Source organism: Rhea americana, unplaced genomic scaffold, assembly GCF_003343005.1.
Source record: "Rhea americana isolate MKP2758 unplaced genomic scaffold, rheAme1 scaffold_193, whole genome shotgun sequence".
Lineage (NCBI taxonomy): Eukaryota > Metazoa > Chordata > Aves > Rheiformes > Rheidae > Rhea > Rhea americana.
The window spans coordinates 645484-668077 of NW_028186072.1; the positions used below are offsets into that span (position 1 = coordinate 645484).

Below are 22594 nucleotides of genomic sequence, written 5' to 3' on the forward strand. Positions count from 1 at the left end.
TTTCTCATTACTTGCAATGTTATGGATTAAGTGTTGCAGCATAGATGACTGCTTCAGACAGAAGCAAGCAGTTGTCCTYGGGCGGAGGGTTAAGAGCTTCAAGGGAGGTAGGAAGCCTTGGCTCTGCTCACAGCTTCTGCCCTTTGGCGTGAGTCTGGACAGCACAGCAGACTGAACAGTTACTTCAGTTATGCACGTGGATATTTTTCCAAAATGCTCGGTGTGGCTCTTCGTGTGCCTGATGAGATTGTCGACAGAAGTGCGAGTTGAGGTAGCAGCTCCGAAGCCTTTGCGAGGAGCAGCGGGCCTAACGGACTTGGGCTTGCTTTTTTCTAAATGTAAGTGTTTTTACTCCACCAAAGAGCTGCTATGTATAAGCAATATTTCTTATTACTGTCTTCTTTTGAACTCTGTACCTTGTAATCAAAACCTTACTCATCCTTCCAGCCCTGCTTAATKTGAATGTGTGTAGATCATATTGCATCTGTGGCTGTGCTCCATGAAGTGATAAAAGCAGGATGTTCCAGATAAATATTTTTATAGCATAATCCCAACAGAAGGCATGCTTATTACAAAAGTACTCCCGGACTTTTAGATTTGTTTTTTGCCCTATCAAAGCTGCCAGCAAATATTTTCTGTCTAGTTTTGTTTTTACCGACTTGTGTATATGCAAGCATCATTGCTGAAGATGCTTCAGAGGCCTTACAAGGACCTTTCTGAAACTTAGTTGGCAGATCTTTGGCCCTATCCAGATGTCACAGCTCTCATTTCCAATTCGAACGTTTTGTCTTACGCTTTGCTCTGAATATGTTCTCAGTTGGCTTGTGGAAGAGAGACTCAGCTCCAGGAAACTTCTTCAGGGTTCTGACTTGGATTGAACTGGAGCGTGGAAAGCTGGGGCAGCAGCTGAGGGTGCAGGAATGAGACTTGAGGAACGAGGAGGAGGCACGTTTTCGTGAGCCCAGTCCTGGTGGGGGTCGTTGTGCAGTGATGGTTGCACAATTTATGTGATTTTTGTGTGTCAATACAAAGATACATTTCTAGAACTTTCAGGGTTTTTTTGATTCCTTTAAGATACCCAGGAAACTGCACGTGGAAAGTCACTGAAAGATTATTGTTACAGAAACCTGAAATGTAAAGTGCACAGTCCTTGGAGAAGGACAGAAGTCTTGCACCGGTGGCAGACTGGAACTGCCTGTAATTCCCCGGTGACATAACCCTTCTTTCACAGTAACCCCGTGGCGTGGAGAGTTCTGGCTGGGTGACCCAGGTACCGCGTAATGCGGGGGTGCCCAAATGAGAACGTTCATGAACGTTTGTGAACTGTGCACACTTTGCTTCCTTGGGTCTGATTTGTCTTGGTCCTGACTCTGTGCGTCCCCACCTGGAAAGCAATCTTGCACATAGGGYGTGCTATAAGAAATGGGAGTCTGAAACTGCACACCAGAGTTTACAAACGCTTCTTTCCTGATCTGTTCCTCTGACAGCAAGAGATGACTATCCCGGCCTTTTCTTGTGAACTTTCTTGTACCTTTTTCTTTCAAGAAGAGCTTGAGCAGAGTACGGAAAATAAGGAACCACAAAGTCATAAATGAAGGAGGGGGCGAATGACTAATTGGCCATCCTAGGCATTGCGGGGGGAAGTAGCATTATGTCATTAAAACCTTTATCATAGTGGCGAGATGTTGCATGCATGCTGGAAGTACATCTGCATGTCAAAGTGGACTGACCTGGATGGAAAACAACAAAACCTGTTTCCAAGGACCTTCACTGGACTCTAACTTCAGAACCATTCTCAAAATGCTTTTTGGTTCAAAAAACAGCTTTAGTTAAAATCTAATAATTAAAAAACTTAAATAAATATTAGACATAAAGAGGAAGGAAGGTCAGAATAAAGAGTTAAAAAGAGAAGAGGRTATGTCTGAAAGAAATCTCAGGCCAAAGGCTTTGAATGGTGAGTCTGACCTGGATTCTTATCCATTAGAAATCCTGCAAAAACGTGCTTTAGCTGTGGACATTAACGAGCTATTGCTACAATCAGGCCTGTTTATTCTCAGGAACTGCCTTTAAACAACAAAACAAACAAAACTAGACAAATTAAATATAGCTATCTRGTACTTGAGAAGTACTCGTAAAATAGGATGTTCTTTTATAATTCATTTTTAACCATGGGAAAATATTTCAGAAACGGCATCCTCAAAGCTGTTGTATGTGCAAGTGCGTGTATAAAGCACAGTGATAAGCGATTATCACAGATACATCCTGTCAAGATAAAGTACAAGTATGCTGGGGGGTTTTGCAGCGGAGGGCGGCTGCGGAGCCCAGCCTCCGCGCCCGCCTGCCCCTCCGGACGCGGGGCGTCCTGCGCGTGCCGCTGGGGAGGTGCGAGCTTGCCTCGCCCCGGGGCCTGCGAGCCGGAGTCGGTCTGTGAAGCGGCTACGGTGCAGGTCAGCCGTCTGCCGTGTACAGTACGGAGGAGCCGGAGCACTACAGGGAACGAAAGGACCGATAAAACCAGGCATCGGGGAGCCTGTGGGAGCGTGTAGCCTGGCTTTTGGTTGAGCTCTCTTAGAGGGGGCTCGTCAGTCCTGGCTGCAAGCAGGGCGAGTGGCGGTGGTTCTTGGGCAGGGGCAGGCGGCTCGGACTGCAGGAGCTGCCTTGCTCTGTAGCACGGCTGCTCTGCGAGCGACTGGCCCGTCAGCAGTGGATTCGGCTGCGCTTGCAGCTGGTGGGGGGCCTAATTGTCTAACATCTGTCTCCAAGCAGAAGTAAAACCTGTTGTAATGGGTCCGCGTGCTTTGTTGCAAGACTGAAGGTGTTTTCGGGTAAATATAGATAAACATTATGGTGCGTAAAACATTTTGGCTGTGAAGATTGACACTGTGGAAGGTTATAAGAAAGTGAAAAGGTAACGATAGCCGTCTGTTTTGCATGCTGAGCACACCAGGGAACACGCAGTGAAACGAGCCAGCTGCCGCAGCCCGACCGCGGCGCCGCGGGCGCGTGGAGCGCTCGGACCTGGCAGCCCGGCCGAGCGCGGAGCGGGACGGGGATGTGTGCAGCCTCAGATAAGCAGTCCCGCTGCCGGAAGATCCGGTGCGGCGGGCCGTGCGCGCCTGTTTGCTCCGCTGGCCGCGTGGGCCGTGGGAGGCGCGAGAGGGGAGGCAGGCGCAAGGCAGGGGCYGGGCAGACGCGCCTACGTGCGACTTCAACGCGGCTGGCATCCGGCACGGCCGAGCGAGCGGTGAGGACCTCTGTGATACCGCCCCTCCTGTTGCCGGACGGAGACCAGGAGAGCTTGGTCTTGTTTTTCTTCAGTGGCCTGTGGGGCTGAATAAGAAAGTCTTCGGTTACTAGCGTCTGCGCGTGCATAGCAGATCCTGAACGCTACCGTGTCGCAAAACCAAGCCAGTGCGCTGCTCCGTCGGACTGGCCGCTTACAGGAGTCCAAACTATACAACCTAGTCATAAAAGTGGTTCTCTTAACATGGGTTTTATCTATGCGTAGGTCTCCTAAGAGTACAAAATGGCCATTTCTGTACCAGAAGTAGTCTTTGATTTCTTGCATGAACATAATTTTCTACAAAGCTGATTGGAAAAGGGGGTTTATTTTGTGGTATATTGGCTGTTTAAAATATTTTCAAGTAGGATAAATACCTAGAAAACTGTCCCACACCTTCTTCATAATTTTTCCTCTTGTACAGTGTACATACTTTTATGCTGTAATACTTGCATTAATTTTAAATATTATAATACTTACACTTCAACTTTTTCATTGTATGTAAAATAAAATACAAGACTAAGTGTTCTAAAAACAAAACAGAAAGCCCTGCTTCTGTAGAAAAATTTATCCAAGATGTTTTAATGAAATACTTTTCTAGTTTGAAGCTACATTTTCCAGTATTTTTTACAAACCAATTTTTTCTGTATTGAAAGGAAACTCCTTGTATGAGTCAGGCAGTTGATGATGGACTATTGCCATCTTCTGTTTGCTCAATTTAACTGCGCTGCATGAGATGCTTTTAAACATCCATTGCTCAAAACACCCGTCAGCCCTTTACAATCTACGTTCTTTGTTTAGATTGGCTGTTTATTTTTTGCATGAGCGGCTTTTACTCTAAACAAATCTGATTTAATCCCCAATGATATATGGGATAAAATGATTCACATAAGCATTGTACAGTTTACTGGATTAAATACAWACCCATGGTTTTAGCCTTGAGTAGCCGCAGTTATTCTCAATGCTGTTTTTTTCCAGTCGTGCTGACAATACGTCAAAGGCTTGCACGGAGCAAATGAAAGAAGTGACCCGGCTGTGAAGGAGCGTGTGTGGCCTCTAGTATGTGTAGAGCGCTGACTGCTTCTGTTTAGCAGATGAATAGTTTACCAAGCTGCTGTTTTGAATGCCGTGAGCTCGTGGTGCTCTCGTGGCCGGAGCCGCCGGAGCGCGAGCCCCCGGCGCAGGGCGCCGCGCCGGCCGGCACCGGGCTGCGGACCGTTGCYGCGTCCGGGTTCGCTTGGATTTCCAGGCCGTGGCCGCCTCTCCCCTTCCGAACGGGGCCGGGCTGTTTTCAGGTGGTCCCGCGGCGCGAGGACTGCCGCGATGCAGCTGAAGCGGCCCTAGGCGTTCCACATCAGCGTTAGCTCTGCTGGGGCGTTCTCCAGAGCTGCTTTTTCCGCCTTTTGAGTAATTTAGTCATCAGTCAGCGCTTTTTCTTGAGCAGATGCTCCGTGTTGGTCCTTTGTTGTTCTTGTTTTCTTTGCCTTGATTTTTGGAAGCTTTCCTTCACCACCATGTCTTGTCTGGTTGCCTGTATAATAGTGTAAAATAACAGCSCTAAGGTGTTGCCTGAACTGCCCTTCAAAAATGAATTTCACCTGCTTGTCGTGCAGTGTTAGYTTCCAAGAGTTGAAAGCAACTGAAGCTATATTTAGATAATTTTAAACTGAAAACTATTAATGCTTCAGTCATACTCGTGTTTTGTTCAGCATGCATAACAAATGCTGTTAAACTGAATTTTCAGTTTAATGTTCGTTGCTTAGTTTCATCATATGCAAGTCTGTCAAGGAACATCTTTGAACCTTCTCTAAGATGGACTGAGGTGGGAGTGAATTAAAAGCTGGTTTGATTGTCCCTGCCTTTAATAATAATAATAAAAAAAAAGGATGGGGGGAGAAAAAGAAGAGGCTCAAGCTGGGGTTGTACTTGAATTTCATATTTTGGAAAGAAATGAAAAGTGCGTTGATAAAGCTGATTTGTACGAGTGATGCCGCGAGGAGATGCCGGGGAGCCGCCAGCCCACGGCACCGGGCCGTTTCTGTGGGTCGCACCTTGCCGTCCGCCTCTGCACCGCCGCGCCGGCGCCCGCGGAGGCCTGGGCGGCGAGCAGCGCTCCGAACCTCTCTTGCGGAAMCGTTAAAGTCGCTAGACAAGCAGAAATCGTTTCATCGGTATGTTTTGCTTGCTATGTGACTGTACGCGTGCTTAAAAAGGTATCAGGTAAGTTGCTCTGTGAGCCACGTGCGCGACGCGACGCTGCGGCCTGGGCTGGTGGGGCGGGAGAGCCGCTCGTGCCGTGCGGGCGCCCTGGGGCCCCGCCGCCGGGATGAAACTAAAAGGAACTTTAGTAAAGTGGAGTAATTGTGGGAGCTAATTTGAAATTTGAGGCATAAGGCAARACACCTTCTTTTGGCTAATGAGGATGTTCTTTAAATTACAAGGTACTGACATAYAATTTCTTAAGCTTCTGTTGGCCTAAAAAACTCTAAGGTGAATCTGGTCTTTGTGTGTGGATTTAAGTGCTTGAAGTTTAAGGTGGATATTAGTAAGTTGAAATGGAAACACTGTGTCTGCATGTCCCTTAATGAACTTCCACATTCAGATACTCAAAGATGTCTTTTATTTACATGATGTACAAACTCTCTCAAGTTAACAAAAGTCTCTGAACAGGTGGCGTCAGACATCGGTGTATTCGTGGTATATACGCACTTCTGATCGTCTCACACTCTGAAGGGATCGGATACTCTCACTCCTTGTTCTCATATTTGATTTTCTGAACAGCCTGCGTGAAAATGATCTACACATGAAAAAGTAAATTATTGGATCCAGACAAACATTGCATGCAGACAAGAACAGCGTCATTTCCTTGCAGTAGTATAACATTTTATGTGCAGAGTCATCTAAAAGTTTATCTAGATGGCTAAAAGTAAAGGGTATTCTGCACAAATGGTATGGCAGAAAACAGGTGAAAAATACAGCCACAACAACCCTTATACTTTGATTATGCTTTCTCTTTCTGCTTGATGAGCTAATAAATTGTTTGCTTGATTTATAAATGTACCTGGATATTGCAATATAACATCCTATCAATACTATCAGCACCACCACAAACGTGCCGCTATTGATATAAATGACGGCTGTATGCCATTTTACTCCTAGGGGCGATTTAAGTTTTATGCAGTCGTCTATGTTTTTCTTCGTTGGGTAGCCGTTTGTGAGGATCAGGTTCGGTAAAGCTAGGAAGGCCATGACGACCCACACGCAGGCAGAGAGGACCTTGGTGAAGGTAATGCTGTACATCCTGGAGTCGCCAAACGGCTTCACGACTTTCAGGTACCGGTCAATACTGATGAGTCCCAGGAACACAATTGTAGTATACATGTTTGCATAAAACAAAACTGTGGTATATCGGCATAGAAAAGAGTTAAAGTGCCATGGTCCCAGTTGTGAGTCCTGAATTATCTTAAAAGGAAACGTCAGTGTCATGAGAAGGTCTGCAACCACGATGTTTTTGAGGTAAAAGATAAAACTGGTTTTATTTCTGATGTGGAAAAAAATCCATACTGCTAGTCCGTTCAGTAAGATGCTTGCCAGGAATATGATGAGGTAGAGCACAGGCAAGACGATGGTTGTGAATTCGTTGCGTGTGGAATTCCCGAGCAGCCCTGCGGTGTGATTAGATGAAGTAATGTTGTCTTGGCTTGGACGATAATCTGTAGGAATGATGGAAAAGAACAATTTCAAAGTATGCTTTTAGTATTTTATAAATGGTGCAGTTGCTGTTCTYGGAAATGTCACGTTTGTTTTCTGGGCAGTTCTGAAGGCTGCTTGGATTTGTTCAGAAAACTTGAGTTTAAAACACTGTTCCTGGGTGCTGTGCATGTTAAAATGAATGCATTTCTGGTGTGTTAGGCCCTGGTCCCTCCTGCTGTGAGACAGGAAGGTGGCCTTCCAGATACTGCGAGGAGGGGGAAAAGAAAGGAATGAATACTTTCAATGGTGCTTATAATCCTCAAAAGCACCCTGCCTGCCCTCGCTGCTGTTCTCCAGGTCATGAGACATGAGCTCAGTGGTGGCGGTGTGAGCAGGGTGTGTAGTGATGGGCTGCAGCATCGCCCTTACGTTGCTGATGGCATTTTGAATTTGGGGTTTTCAAAAGAACAGGCTGTGCTCTAACATTTGCTTTATGAGAATAAAGAATGGGTTAAATTGTATTATGGATGTATGTGAATGGTCATGAACTAATGCAAGGAAAAGAAATAAGGTAAATATTTCTGCAGTATTTAAAGAAGATAAATAGTCTGGTTATTGAAATTCTAAATAATTGCAGAATTATCTTAATCCTAAGTGATCAAGTTCCGTAATCTCTCCCTCTGTCCCAGTGGGGTTGTGTGCTCAGTACATTGCAGGATGAGATTTGCTGTCTCACGTAGGTGTGTTTCAGTTAAGCTGACAGGGGTGAATGTAGCTGCATACCAATATGTCAAGAATTAACTGTTAATCAAAATTTTAAGGTGTCCTCTTTTGGCTGTCTAGAGAACAGAACTTTTGAATTCAACTATACGTTTATCCAGAAATAGGACTCTGGGGATTCTCTTTGGTCCTATTGAAATGCTAATTTGATGCTTAGTTTACTTAATTGTATTTAACAATCATAATCTCTGGGAATTTTAAGATTTTATGCCTAAATGTTTACGAATGAATTTCAGACTGTTGCAAATTGTCTCATAAAGCTGTAGCGCTTCACCCTTGCCCCAGCTGAAAGTCTGTTGAGGCAATGCTTGGCAGTATTTAGATAGCTTTTTCTGAAATGACCTCTCTCTCAAAAATATTGATAGGAACATACAGTATTACTATAAGCTTGCCTCAATCACAACATTATTTTTTTTTTACCTGGCAGTTTTCCATAAGATGAATTGTACCCCATTATTTGTGTTGCTGTAGGCTTTCAGCTGAAATGCTTTTCAGGAGTCACGCTGGTAGCGATAGGTCCAGGAGTCAGCATGGGCTGTACCAGCCTTACAGTCTGAGGAGGAGAAAAAAAATCTTAAAAAAAAAAAAAAAAAAAAAAAAGTGACCCCAGTTTTCTCTCCACAAACATTGAAGGAACTTTGAGAAATCAGTATCTGCCTGCAATTAAAGGAAAGGCCTGAGGAGTGCTGATGGCTGGCCTCCTGAACACCGCATAGCTCTTCTGCTGTCAGGTATTCATTACCACTTCCTCACTAAGAATTGAGCTCTGCTGCGTCACTGCAGGCAATATTGCCATGTTAGTTTTCATAAGTATATCAAATTCCCTGAAAAAACTCTCCCTTTCTCCCCATTTCTATTAAGGTTGCACTAGACCCTGATTCCTTCTAAGATTTAGAAACCTTACTCTGTTTCCCAGCCTGAATCTCTATGGTCACTTGCTATCTTGTGTATTGTTTTATCAGTCCCTTTCGTTTAAATAACCACCTCCATCTCTGATACTTGTCTCTCCTTTTGTATAGACATTTCTGTCCTCCTTCAGGCTTTGTTTGCTGTGACTAAGCGAGCCAAGGCCCTTCTGATCTTTTCGTAAGACTCGAAGGTCTCAGCCCTTCTCTACTGCTGTTCCAGTTGAGATCATCTTCCTTGAATGCTGTTGACAAGACTTGTGCGTTGTCTTACAGATGATGTTTTAGGAAAAACTTGTTTCACTGGGATTTTATTCCTTATTACCACTGAAAACACATCCTCTAATATCATCTAGTATGTTGCTTCTGCGTCGTGGCTGCGCCAGGGAAGTGGATAATGGCCGTCCCGGGATCAGCTGTTACACGCTTTCTACTCCCTTAGCTCTTCACGATGATCGGCGCCCGTAGTCAGCAGGTTTCGTTGTTGTTGTCCTTAGCAGTGCGATCTTGAGCTTTTTGTTCCAGTGAACTTTCTTCCAAGTTTCTTAACTTCTGTAAAAATATATTTCATTTTAACTTTTTAAAACCTATTTTCTTTATTTTGCTTTCTTGTAAAAATCTGGACTATATCACCCTTTTAAGCCTTGAGAATAGGTCAGTGTACAAACTATATGCAACAGACAGCTCCAGTTACTGTGGTTAGGTAAGTGAATGTCTCCTAACCACCAGAACATGTGGCTGAATGACTTCATCCCTSCGTTGTGGACTGCCATTACAGTTGGTTTCTTGCTGCTTGATAAAGGCCCTTGACCTTACTCCTGTACATGTCTTGTTTGGATGTGCTGATTATCTGTTTTTAATCTTGGAYTTTTCAGTGACTGATGCCTGACAGGGGAGCCTTAAATGGAAGCCTCGAATCTTCCATATATGACCAGGATAAATGGTGGCTTACAAAAGTAATTTATTTTTTAAATTTTATCATCTCTGATTTCTTGAAGTTAAAGTTGCATACGTAATTATGATACAAGTGTGTCTTAATTGTGTATTAACTAAACTGGGCTGGAAATTGTACGTTCTTGTCTGTTTCTCGTGGTTTTTAATAGAGTGCTTCAGAGCATGATGAAGCCAGCCTGAATGGAATACTGCAGAGTTACAGAACCTCATGTGTTCTACATGGCATCATAATGCTTTAACGTTGTTCAAAGAAATTTTGACAATACTGATTTGTAAGCTAGTATTTCAAGGTCTGTCTTTACTCTCGCAGTATGCATGTGCAGTAATCTTTTCATGCTTCACTCTTTGTTCACCAGTTTTGATAGGAAAACTGTAGCACCATAGTTCAGGTCTCAGAAGTTACACTGGACCTGACTGCCTTGTGTATGAAATGAATCAGAGCATAAAATTAGAGAAGACCATTTGCAGATCTGAAGTGTTTTGTGTCATTACCACTGTTTCATGAACGACCAGCAAACAAACTCTGAATTGTCACTAGATGGCGGTAAAACAAATCATTACATTTTAAAACTTGAGATAAAATTGCATTCTCGTATTTTAAATATTGTCTTAATTTGGCTTCTTGTTTTCTGGCATTGTTTACTCAGATAAATTAACATCAATAATGAATTTGTCAGAGATTTGAGGTATTTTGGTTTGCCTTGAGGGAAGTCCTGAGAAGTGGTAGCATTTTTAGAGAATGACCAAAAAAAAAAAAAAAAAAAAAAAAAAAAAAAAAAAAAAACACCAAAGAACTTTAACACTTTTTGTTGTTGTTTATAATTGCAGCTATCTTTTCTTGCCAAAGAGGCACTGAGATTAAAAGAATGAATGATTTTATGAAAAGATGCATATCTGCCTTCTTTATGCAAAAAAGATGCTTATTTCCCTGCTTTCCAGAGTTCCTTTCAAATCTGGGTAATTCCTGCTCCTGGTCCCTGAAAAGCTATCTGCTTTACTAGGATATCATTCTTCAGGCAAGTGGTCTACCAGATCCTCRGTCCAGAAAAATTTGTACATCAGTTGTGTTTCCTGAGACACAAGGAAACGTAATTGACTCCTGTGTTCTCATATAGTAACCACTTGTGCCTTTTTCTGTCTCTGCATCCATCTCTCTGGTGAGTGTTGTCWCCAAGAGTCCTTGAGGAAGTTGCCTCTTTCCATGCACTGCCCCCCACCCAAAGGTGCTATCTCGCAGTTTGATATCAGAAAGACTGATGCATGTTTTCTGACTTTGGTGAGAAAGCTCCCTTGCTGCAGGGTGATTTCTGCCTAGCTTTCTTCTGACCTCTCTCTCTAATTTGCATCCTTTGCTTTCCTTTCTGCATCCTGTGTTCAGAGCCAGCTGAGATGGGGACATCCACAGCATCCTTAAGACTCTCAAGCCCCTATTCAGTGTTGGTCAAAATCCAGTTTCTTCCTTCTTTGTGGGTAATGTTTTTTCCTTGGGTAGTATTATTTGAAGCCACTGGACTGTTTTTCTGGATATTAAGATTTAGCACTTGGCTGTATTGCTGAAAATTACTGCAGAGAAATGGACAGCAATCACCTGGACCAAGAAACAGGTAAATCATTGTCACGGGAGATTCTCCTTGGCAAGCCTGTGTGTCACTGCTCCAGGGTTGCGTTATGCTCCAGGGGTCTCTGGTGGGCACACGGTGTCTGCTGGGGTCTGATGGTATCGGCGTTCCTCCTGCACTTGCTCTGTCGCGTGTCTCTTCAGGTGCAGTCTGTTTTATCTCCCCAGTCCATACAAATCTTGTAGCTGTCAAAGCAGCCGAGCTCTGCTGWGCGCTGCCGTGCTGTCTAGCAGGAGGCGCAGCAGCGAAGGTGCTGTTTGGGTCATGGGAGCAGCAGCATCCCTGGTGGTATGTTTTCTCAGGATCCCATCTGTAGGTTTTTCAGGACAGTGCTGCTTACCTTTGGCAGACCTCAGGAGGGCTTGCTAATTCCTGGCCAAGTACTGGCTGARGTGGGATTCCTGTTGCACAGATCTTCCTGGCTACTAAAGATGTGACCACAGTCACATTGGCTAGGGAAATCAAGGTCTCCTTGAAACCATGCTGRGAATGTGCTCGTTTTCCCTGCAAACAAATTGGGATCAAGCCTCTGRATAAATACCTCTGTGTCATCTTATCCTCATGATTTTAACGTTAGAACACATCCAAAAATTCCCAGTGATGCATAAGCTGGCGTAGCTGGGCTCGGCAGAGGCTTTGGTGCAGGCATGGGGAGGAGGTTAGTGGCAACACCTAGCGATGCCTACCCTAATTATACTTTAAAGACTTTCTCTTATGCAGCTGCTTTAAAGTACCAAACAGGTTTGTGCAGAGCAGCAGAGAGCTGCAGGCACAATGGTTCCTGCTGCACACTGCTGGTTGCGTGACAAAACTTAGGGATACGTGGTAACGATCCTGTTCGGACTTAGCAGTCCAGAGGTGTTTCCGTGGTTTCCCATCCGAGCCTGTCAGGCTGAGGAGTACTGTGATGGACAAAGCGCTGCTGTGACTTCGGTATATGAGCAGGGCTCCCCGAGTCAATCCTGGTGTCTCTCTAGCCTCTGAAAGCTGCAGCTGTTCTGCTGAAGTCCGCTGTGTTCAGACTCTTGATTAGAAAAAGTTCATCACATATGGAGAATTCACCCTTTTCCACATGTTGTAGTGGAATGGGAAATGAAAACTCTGTTTTCATTAAAGAGTGCTTTAAGATATTTTATAGTGTGCACTGGCAATATACTCTGGTAGTGGCTTTTTAGTTGTTTGGATATGGTATTACTGTGATGGACAAGCAYGACCTCCAATTCTTTGTCTAGTTCTCCAAATACTTTTCTTCTAACCAGTTTCATCCTAAACATGTCTCTCCAACCTCCAGTTTTATACATCTATATAAGTATTTTTTCTCTGCATGCTTTTGAAGATACACTAGAAGCTGCTCCTTTATTCCAGTAGCCTTTTAAAACTAGAATACTTACTTCTTGCACTTACATATTTAATTGGTTGGGGGTTTTTCTATGATTACCCTAAAGGGCTGTCAGTTGCAGTAAATACAGGTTAAGTACATACTGTTTTACAGATGGGGTAATCCTTTACTGACAATGTTGATAGACTGGTTTATGTGCATGACTGGTATAACCTCAGATGAGAAATTAAGTAATAGGCTGCATGGCAGATTTCAGTATCATAAGGGTATGGAATGACTGTATAGTTTTTTTAATGACTAAGGCTTTGAGTGCCTCATTTTTTTTTTTTTTTTTTAGAGACACTCGGTACCCTTAAATCTCATTAGTCTTTTTTCATCTCTTATTTACAACTTTTTAAAATTAGAAAATTGGCTGTGTGAACTAGACAGGATATTTTAGGGCTGCAGAATTTTAAATAGTTTGTTTATCTGAGCATGTAACTTCCTGATTTTTTTTTTTTTGCCAGTCAATCCATATTCATCAACTTAAAGCTTGGTAAATGACTGTAGTAAATGTAAACAATAGAAATGTGAGGTAGTTTATTAAATTTGGCATTAGCTGACTGCAGTTATGTTTTCTTCTGTTGCACACAAAAACCAAACCACTAACGTGTTTAATTGTAAAGATTTGGAAAAAGGCATCAGTGTAGGAAGCAGGGTAAGTACTTGTGCATACTGTTTCTGCAAGCAGGTAAGCGATAGGTACAGAGCCTGTGTCTCTGCCCTCTTTATTTCAGTCCACTCCTATGTCATGTCACTTGAGCAAGCCTTCATGTTCTTTGATTTTATTTTTTCCTGCTTGCATCTGTTTATCTTCCKTAATGCTTTTTCTTATGCATAGAAGAACATCCAATCCCAGCATCTAGGACACTACCACCTCTTCCTTACTCTGAGGTCCCTGTAAAATGTTGCCTTTCTCCCTGTGTGCAAATTTACTGTTAATGCATAGTAGAATAACTTGATATTCCTGTTGGAATTTGTATACATGGCAAGTGAGCGTGTGCCTCATGTTCTCCTGTGCTTTGTCTGCTTTCTTATTTGTTGCATTTTTCTAGTTCTGTCCCCGCCCTTGGAGCTGCGCTTCTGGGCTGCTTGTGCTACGAGATCCCATGCTTTTGGCAGCAAAATGGATAGTGACAGAAACTAGCACAAGGACATGGTTCGTGTTAGAGAGCTCCTGTGAGCTGTGCGGGTGTAGTCACTCGCAGACCGAAGCATCTATGCCTGAGTTTGGCTGGTCTCTGGAAAGAMGCTTACAAGCTAACAGGCCTTCCCGTGTGATTGCGTTCAGTGTTGGTGCCCTCACAGAGCTGACTGTTACTGCGTTGGAGTGATCAGAGCTGGGGATGAAGCTGTAAGACRAGCAGTGTTCTTCAGATGACCTGCCTGCCCGCTGTACCTTCCAGAGCTGACCGCTCCTGGGTGCTGCCAGTCCCCCCGCTACAGCCCTCTGCGGCTCGGGCTGCGCAGCTGCCACATTGGCTCTTTTGGCCTGGGAGTGACTTTGATTTGAACTGGCTGGGAAGAGCTTCAGTCAACTGAAAATAGCCCTCTGTGGGGTTTTGTGCCCTCCTCTCATCCCTGGGACTGCGGGGTGCAGAGGCGTGCAGGCAGTACACGTTAGCTTTCTCCAACGCTGCCATGCTTAACTGACCGCTCTGCAAAGAGGCCAAAAAACCCTGGGTATAACTGTCCTCAACTGTGGCTTACAGTGCTTGTCGCTTAGTCATACCCTGAAACAGGAACCCATGGCTCGTCTCAGAAAGCTTCTCATCTACTCCAGTAGCTTATACAAAACCCCCCTTTGGTTTGCAGGTTCCTCCTTGGACTTCCCTTTCAATTCTAATCTAATTTTTCTCTCGTGTGACTTAAACATCAAAATGTCCTATTCCCTAGCAAGCTGTGGTGGTGCTTTCTGAGCTGCTTTTAACTCATGGATAACTTCTCTCTGCTCTGAAAATCCTTTCTCTAGAGCAAACTCTGTGCCAGTCTTTAATAAAAGTCAAGTGACTTGAGTGGCTTAGTGACTACAGGATGTGCTTCTCCTTTGGGAACCTCTACTGAATACTGTGCTCATGGGGACTCATAGCTAACGGAGACTTCCTTCCCCACGGCCGTTAGTCCAGGAGGAGCCTCTGAGAAGAATTCACAGGAAACTACAGTTTCCCACATGCAATCACTTACTGAAATTTAGGTTTTAGTCTTTCTTAATCCTTTGCATATGACAGCTAGAAGTACCATGCACATTTCCGATATGTGTGCTGCTTACCTTGCATTTGAGTAAATAGATAAATATTCTCACTTACAGTTTCCATGTGTGAGCCTTTATCAGTGCTTTCTTTTAGGATGTTGTCCTAAATATCAGGTTCAGTTTACCTCTGTAAATCAATTCTCTTTTACAGTTGCAGGAGTACCTGAACTGAGTGTAGCAGAATGCTGCAGTAAGCATTAAGTAGTACTGTTTGTATGCAAAGTTCTTGTATTTGTTAGCATTTTATTTTGGGGTTTGTTTTGTTTTTCTTTCACTCTTGTTATCCAGGTACTACATTCAGCAAGAGAAAGGGAGTATTCCCTTAGGATAATATGATTTTTCTTTTTCCCCACCAAAAATAGAGAAACCTACTTTTTCTCAAAATAGTTTTTCCCGCACTTTTGGAATATCTTTCCAAGTGAAACCATTAAGTTACTTCAATCTTCAAATGAGTGATGATAAGCCTTTATTTCCCCCTACCTGTGATAGCTCTGACATAAGACCTTTCTGGGGATCCTGCCTGGACTTCCAGGTTACTCCTCCTTTTGCTTTCTATTGAACTGTTCCTTATTAAAAGTTCATGCATTAATATTATTTACTTTGAATCAGATTTTCTATGCAGAGATTACATAGTCTCSTAAAAGTTTGAAACTTACTTGTAAAACCTAAAGATATATGATTTTTCTTTCCTCTAGAATATGCATAACAGTTCCTTGTGGATGAAATGTTTTCCAGTCCTGTGTTGCGTTAGTAACTAGCATGTGCATACGTCATGACTAAGAAGCAGAAACCACCATCCTGCGTTTACTGTAGGTGATGGTGTTTTGTATTGTACTTTTCTATTTGTAGCTTCACAGTTGGCTGGATGCAGGCTGGTCTTTTTTGTAGGACAGGGCAGATTCTCTTTGGAAAGTGGAAGTGAAGTTTGGTGATTCTAAGCCTTGCAGATACTCATCTCAGTTATTGGTTGATAATTTTTTTTTTTTTTTTTTGAAACTCATTGGTAACTTTATGAAGCAGATGGCCGTAGTGCTGCTGCRTGTGTGCTGCTGCCTGCATAAAGATTTTTGTGGGTGCCTAGCTCAGCTACTCTCGTGCTGAATCAGCTCAAAACTGGACAGGGCCCAGGGCATTGCTCCCCAAGCGGCCAGCACTTAGAGAGCTGTTTCCGATGTAGCATAGTGAGAAGTGGAGTGTGAAAGCATATCTCCTTTAGGCCGCATTGACCTTTACATAAAGATTTAAAGGGAACTGCAAGCAGAAATGGTACCCYATCGGGCAGCCCCTAAGTGAGTGGTGTTGGTGGCAGGAGGGTTGAGAGCTGTGGTTGTTTCCTCCTGAAAAAGGAGAGCACAGAGGAGTCGTGGCAGARTTGGGGTAATTCAGTTTTTTCAGTACGGCAGCCTCTAATTAGGCAGAAGGAAAGGATTAACTCTGGAATGTAATCTATCTTTCTTTCTTTCCAAAACAAACAAAAAAACAAACAAAAATGCTGCTGATGCTTTTTTTTCTAGTTTAGCTGTGCAAAACCTACTGATAGTGGAAGCTGTAACTGTAGAGTTGCAACTCATAGAGTTGCTTTCTTTGAATCCATCTTGAGAGACTCTACCCTGCAAGACACAATTTACGTATGCAGTGCGCTTAGCCAGYGTCGATTAGAGTCCAGAGATCAAAGTGGTAAAATCCTGACCCCTCTCCCTGGCATCCCTGCCCATCTGTTTCTGCCCCATCAGCCTCTGCCTGTTCTCCTTCATTCGGCACTTGCTCCTCAGCTGCTGGGAAGAACAACCCTTTGGTTTTGACTTAGGTTTTTGTCCTTGTGCCATGGGTCATGGGTGCATCTTTTCATCACACTGAATATCATCTCTAATCTCTTGCATGATGTCAGCACCTGGATGCTAGTGAGGCGCGTGAACCCTGAGACCACGGACATCTCTTCAGAAGCTCTTTGTTGGCTCTTCCTTCCAGCAGACCCTCTGGGATGTCCCACTATAAGTGTGCTGATACTCTCAACTCCTTTAACCCTGTTTTCTCACTTCCTTTGTCATGCGATAAGTGAAAGCCCTCCCTTTATTTGGTCATATTTTGCTGTTGGTTCGCTTTTTCCATTCTTTCAGTTCATATCTGTCCTTTCCTTTCTGTATCTTTTAGTAAAATTTTCCCCATGCTTTGGTGCTTCTTCTTTCCAGCTCCCTACCTTGTTCCCTTTGCATCCAACTGGGTGATGATTCTTTTGCTGCCTGGAAGACCTAGTTTTAGCATTGTGCTGGCTCACATTTCTAGCCTTCCCTTCCAATGTGGAAGGCTAGAAGCAGGTTCATATGTACTCGCGTTTCTCCAGAATAACATCAGTTTTTCCCTGTTTTAATCTCTTCATGAACTTCTTTCCTAATCTTTCCATTCTTGTTTTGCTTGTGTTTTCTTGGCACAATGGGCAACATGGAAGTCTTTGTCAACTAATCCCACTTTAATTCCATAGGTTCTTCCTCATATGTCCTGTATGCTTTATTATCCTGAAGCCATAGTCTTTTAAATGTTAAAATGTTGTTATAAAAAAAAAACAGTTTGGACAAAAAGTAAAAAAAAAAAACCTAGAAAAGTACTTGTTCCCTTAAATATATTGATATCGCCGTATATATATATATATATATATATATATATATATATATATTTAAAGTTTCAGCATTTGATGTTTGGGCATTCTTGAGCTACTTGCAGAGGAGCTAGATTCTGTGCCAGAATAACGTGGCACCTGGCTGCTCTGCGCAGTGCTGCAGAGAAGCAATGTGCCTTGGAGTCTTTCCCCAGGTCTGCTTTCTGCGGGGTGAGTGAGACACCTTCTAAGAGGGGTCTRTTCTGGAGAGCATCTTCAAGGTGAAGACTTTCTTAGGTGTCAGCCTAGTTCTGTTAGAGCTTTCTGCTGAAAAATGTTAGGTTTTAAGTTTGATTATTGGTGTTACACAGTGAAAAACATTAAGTTGAAAAACCTCTAGAAATAGTTAAGATGATGTTGCACCAAAAAAAAAAGAAAGTATAAGATTGCATTAAACCTTCATTCACTATAGTTTTGGCTATTAAGTTTATCTGCTGTGTATCTCAAATGCTACAGGGGATCCTACGAAAATATATTTTGTAGTTTTTTATAAAAAAGCTAAGGAAAAAAAAAGCAGTAAGCAGTCACAGGTAAAGTGATAAAGTTTTGAGTAATTCCAATCTCACTTTTAAATATTTTACTTTGTATCAAGACTTCTTTTCTTTTCCTTTTTTTTTTAAGCTATTCTAAATTCATATTTGAAGAAGAGAAAAAGTTACCATCTGCTACTGTAGACTGGGGTTTTTGTGCTCCRATGTGTATTGCTGTGGCACAAGACTAACCACATTAGCTAGTTGCAACAAAGGCACAATTTTAAAGAGGAAGGAAATGGACACGGGGATTTTTGGGTATGACTGGAAGAAGTTTAGCCTAGTGCAACTCTCGTTTTTCATGAAGTCTAGAGAGTTGCTGTTCTATGCTATCCTCAGAGAAAAGGGACGGATGGTTAATACTGGGTAGAGTTTCAGGGTGTCAGTTGTGGAGAACGCTCCTTCTCTGGTCCAGCTGTTTTGCCAGCTCCCAGCTGTTCTTTGTATAGCAGCTCTTGCACTGGAGGTGACAGAAACCCAATTTATGGTGCTTGTARTCAGTTGTCACTTTGATGTGTCACTAACATTTTCCTAAGGAATACTTGTGTCTCAGCCTRGGGTTCAGGGTTGGTCAGATTTGGAAACCTGCTTTGGATGATGGAGGGTGTGTGTATGTGTTTGTTTTTTGGGGGTCTGGGGGTATTAAGAAGGTACTAGAACATTTTTTATTGGAAAGGGTTCAGACAGATGAAATTTATGAGTTAATACTGTTTTCATCCTCTGATGAGCATTTCTACTGCTACTGGCTTGCTCTTGACTGAGAATATTTTCTTGAGCATTGGGTTTGTTGTCCCATGCAGCTTGGTTTCCCTATGAAGCATGAGATGGAGCTACAGCTCTTGGTTATGTCAGACGCATTTTTACTTATTTCCAAGTCTCTAATACAGATGGCACATTTCGAATCTAATGCTTCAGTCTTAGTATAAATGTCTTGACTAGCTTTTCCCAGTACTTATTTGGTCAAAGAGAAGGTCCTTCTGAACTTTTCAGTGCAAAACTTAACAAGTGACTTTTCATAAAAAGAGGAGGAATTCCCTCTTCCAGTTAATGCTGTTATTTCTTTGGATATATCTTATGTTGYGTTATGTGTCAGCAAGGTGAATAGGCTTCCCAGTTCAGTGAGCATCTAGCAGCCACTTTGGTGTCCTCTTATGAATAGTCAAAAGAGGAGAAGACTTCCGATTCTGATTTGCAGCCTCCTCTTTTTTGGTCTTTGCTCCGTGCCTGCTCGCCTTGTCCGAGGTTCTCGCACCGAGCGCTGCCACGGTGCCCAAGGAGCTCCGGCGCTCGCACGGCGTGGCCTCGGCGCATGCTAGCGCACCACGGCTGCATGCGCAGGTGCCGGGTGAGCTGGTCTCCCCGCTGCCGCCCTCCCTGCCTGCGAGGGGGGCCGGCGGCCAGGGCGGGGAGGCTGCGTGCGAAGCAGCTGCAGGAAGRGAGCTGGCAGCACCCAGAGGAGGAGCAACCCTGGGAGCCACTGGCAGCTCCTGAAAGCTCCTTTCTTGCTCACGCCCCTAATGCAAACAGATGCTTTCTGTTTCTAAAATCCCTCCACGCCCTTAGTGCCTTTCCCCTCCGTGTCTTTCCCCTTCCCCATTCTCTGCCCCTGGTGGAGCTGGACCTCRTCCCTTCACCTGCACAGGTTGTCCCCGAGCTGGTGGCTCCGTCCCCAGATGCTGCTGGTGCTGCCTCATCCAGCAGGCTCCAGCCAGCAGAATCAAGGGGAGGAGAGAGTCCAACTTGTGAATAAAAGTGAGTTCTTTACTCTYTTGGGAAGACAGCCATCTTAAAGTGATGCTGGGAAATGCCAGGCTGTAGTCACAGCTGGAGAAATGCTGACAGTTTTGTATGATCGAGGCCTTTGGTTCAGGACATGAATTAGTGACATCGCGTGAATGCTTGCATTAATTTCCCAGTTTCCTCTTTTAAAGAAAGATTGCAAAACATCTTTTAAAAACTTGTAAAACCCTACCAGCATAAGACCACACATATATAATGAAATGATAGATGTCTACAGTACCTATAGTGCGCAAATGGCATAGTATTTTTTTTTAAATACAAGAGTTATAATTGCACTACTACTTTCAATTTTTCATAACTAAGAATAATCATTTCAATCTAAAATGCTAGTTAAATGACATGAGTTTTTGAAAGTGCGTTATGTATTTCTCAAACTTTGAGACCAGTTAGACATAGGTTGCAAGTTGTTTGTTCAGAGCTATGTGGTTTTTCCAGTGAACCTGACAAGTTTTAACATGATCTGAGTGAAGTATGAAGGAAGAGAACCTTTATTCTGTGTAATATAATTAACAGAATTCAAATATGCTTTGCTTTATGAAAGACATGAAAAGGATAGAATACAAACTTTTTATATCAAATTTGGAAGTTACAGGTACTGAATTTTACTCAGTGTGAATTAGGCTATGTCAGGAAAAAAGTTATCAAAACCCTGGAATCCTCCTGCACTTTGATTAATAACTTAAAAGGAATAATTAGTAGAAAAACATTTTTTTTCTATTGATAAAAAGCATTACATTTAATGTTGAATGAGATTAATAAAGTCTCAATATTCGCAGACCTTTTCATGTTTTTCGTTGATGTGATTGTTTGCTTTTTAAGTCCGATTTTAAGTAATTGCATTTTAATGCCTATTTTCACCCAAGGGTGAGTAAGAACAAGAAGATTTATCGAACGACTTATCAAACGTTTTTCAAGTCATCAAAAATCACTTACCTGTCACCATTGTCGCCTTCCATTTGTCTCTTAGCTGCATCTCTAAAGTGCTTTAGACTCTTCCATAATGCATCTTGAAACTAAAATAGGCRCTAGAGTATTTCTTGCAAAGAAGTAGTTAAATAAATCATATCTGGAAGTAAGCTTTTTTTTGCTTCTGATCACTTTTTTTTGTGATACTTGATCAGAGAGTCAAAATTCCCCTGACCAGGAGCAGCTGGAGCAACTGGCTTTCTCATTCCTGGGAATGACTCACATACTGGTGTAGGTGAGATGTGGATTCGCTGCGCTCACTTCCTGAGTCTGGAGCAACTCTAACGCTGAGGAAGCAGACAGTGATTCACCTGGAGAGGTGGGTTAGTGCCTGTTAAAGACAAAAACGTTCGTGTAGGGAGATGTCGTGAGGAGTCTGAAATCTGTAAGCTGTGTAACTGTGCTTGTGTCTTTCACTTAAAACTGTTTTGTCTGCAGGCTGAATATGAAGTTAATGTAATTCCGAAAAACCTTGTGTTGGGTAGATGCAAATATCTGCTAATCAAGATTATATCAGTTATTAATTTGACTATATTTAGACATCTTTAGTGTTGTGCTTTGAACAGATCCTCTAAGTAATGTGTAGGATGAAAGCAAGCTGCTAAGGCTGTAACAAAATATTTTGACTGAAATGACTAGACTGTCTATTTATGTACTTTTTACTAACGTAGTGCTCTTCAAAACTCAGCCTTTGACTCTTGCAGCCCTGCTGTCAGTGGTCCTGGCTGCATGCACGTTGAGTAAGGTGGCTCAAGAGCATTGAATTAATCATGGAATTCTTTCTATTAGAACAAAATTTTGCTTTGAGTCAGCAGAAGATAAAGTGGTTAACTTCCCACTTCTCCTTAACAAGAAAGCAAATACATTTTGCAAATACATTTTGCAAATTTTCAAATTTGAAAGCAAATACTTTTTTTTTCCTCTCTTCCTCAAAGGTCTGAACAATTGAATTCTCAGCCCTCTGTTCTAAGAAATAGATAGTCTTTTGTGTAATTCCTTTAATGATCACTTGGAAGCCTGTGACGTGCAGCACCTGCTCACCACAGTCCCTGTACTGGTGAACTGCTTCTTGTGATTGTGTGTCTAGGAAGAATCCTGGGCCAATTTTCCAAGTTTCTGTTGCCCATCAACTAGTGGGCAAATTGTAGAATTCCCACTTGCATCAGGATGGCTTCTTTGAATCAGATACAATCCCTGATTGTAGGAGATTTCTGACATGGCCTGTCTTTGAAGACCAGCTTTTGCATGGCAAAACAGATGAATGAACTGAGCAGGAACACATCTTACCCTTCTATGTATGTTTTTGGCTTCATTACTAGAAGTTGCAAAACTGGTCTCAGTAGCTGAATATTCTAATGATGATAGTCCATGTTGCTTGCACATGGACATGCACAGTGGATTGCATGCTTCATGTCACTCAACGCTTGAGAAGATTTTTCTTGTAGTTAGTGAGAGGACTTAACTAACTCTCTGGATCTCTCAACCTGGCACAGTGCTAAGTAGTACGGAGTGTCTCTGTCACCATTCTGCTTTCAGATGTTCCTTCTGCTCCAGTGCTTAGCAGCTGCTTGTCCTGTGGTGCCTTCTATTTTTGCTACTAATCTTTGGTTTGCTTTCTCAGTGGCTTTCTGACATTTTCTATCCTAACATTACTTTTGCTCTAGTGCTTTCTTCTCTATGGAGCCTCTGTCAGTCAGGGACGTATCCCTCTCCCTGTCTTCTCCTGTACACTGCTCCTTCAAGCTGAAAGGTCATCCCATGGACAGAGCTATGACAGCCATCTCA

The 22594-nt window shown here is 42.9% G+C and overlaps 2 protein-coding genes across 3 annotated transcripts in view; one reads left to right on the forward strand and one right to left on the reverse strand.

The window, feature by feature from the left end:
* Positions 1-22594, forward strand: part of MED12L (mediator complex subunit 12L) — a 148336-nt gene that overhangs the window by 61426 nt on the left and 64316 nt on the right. The gene's annotated exons all lie outside the window — the stretch shown is intronic.
* Positions 5957-8207, reverse strand: GPR87 (G protein-coupled receptor 87). Of its 2 annotated transcripts, none has more exons than XM_085302841.1 (2): positions 8174-8207; positions 5957-6993 (listed from the first exon to the last, which is right to left on the reverse strand). In XM_085302841.1, the coding sequence occupies exons 1-2, from the start codon at positions 8205-8207 to the stop codon at positions 5957-5959; spliced, it is 1071 nt and encodes a 356-aa protein (XP_085158967.1). The 2 variants fall into 2 exon arrangements, with proteins under 2 accessions (XP_085158967.1, XP_085158966.1); XM_085302840.1 differs by having other exon boundaries at positions 5957-7002.

Coding starts and splice junctions, on each gene's coding strand:
- GPR87 (XM_085302840.1), bottom strand. CDS start 8,207: ATGGGGTACAATTCATCTTATGGAAAACTGCCAG. Junction 7,003..8,173: donor ATCTTATGGAAAACTGCCAG/GTAAAAAAAAAA, acceptor TCTTTTCCATCA/TTCCTACAGATTATCGTCCA.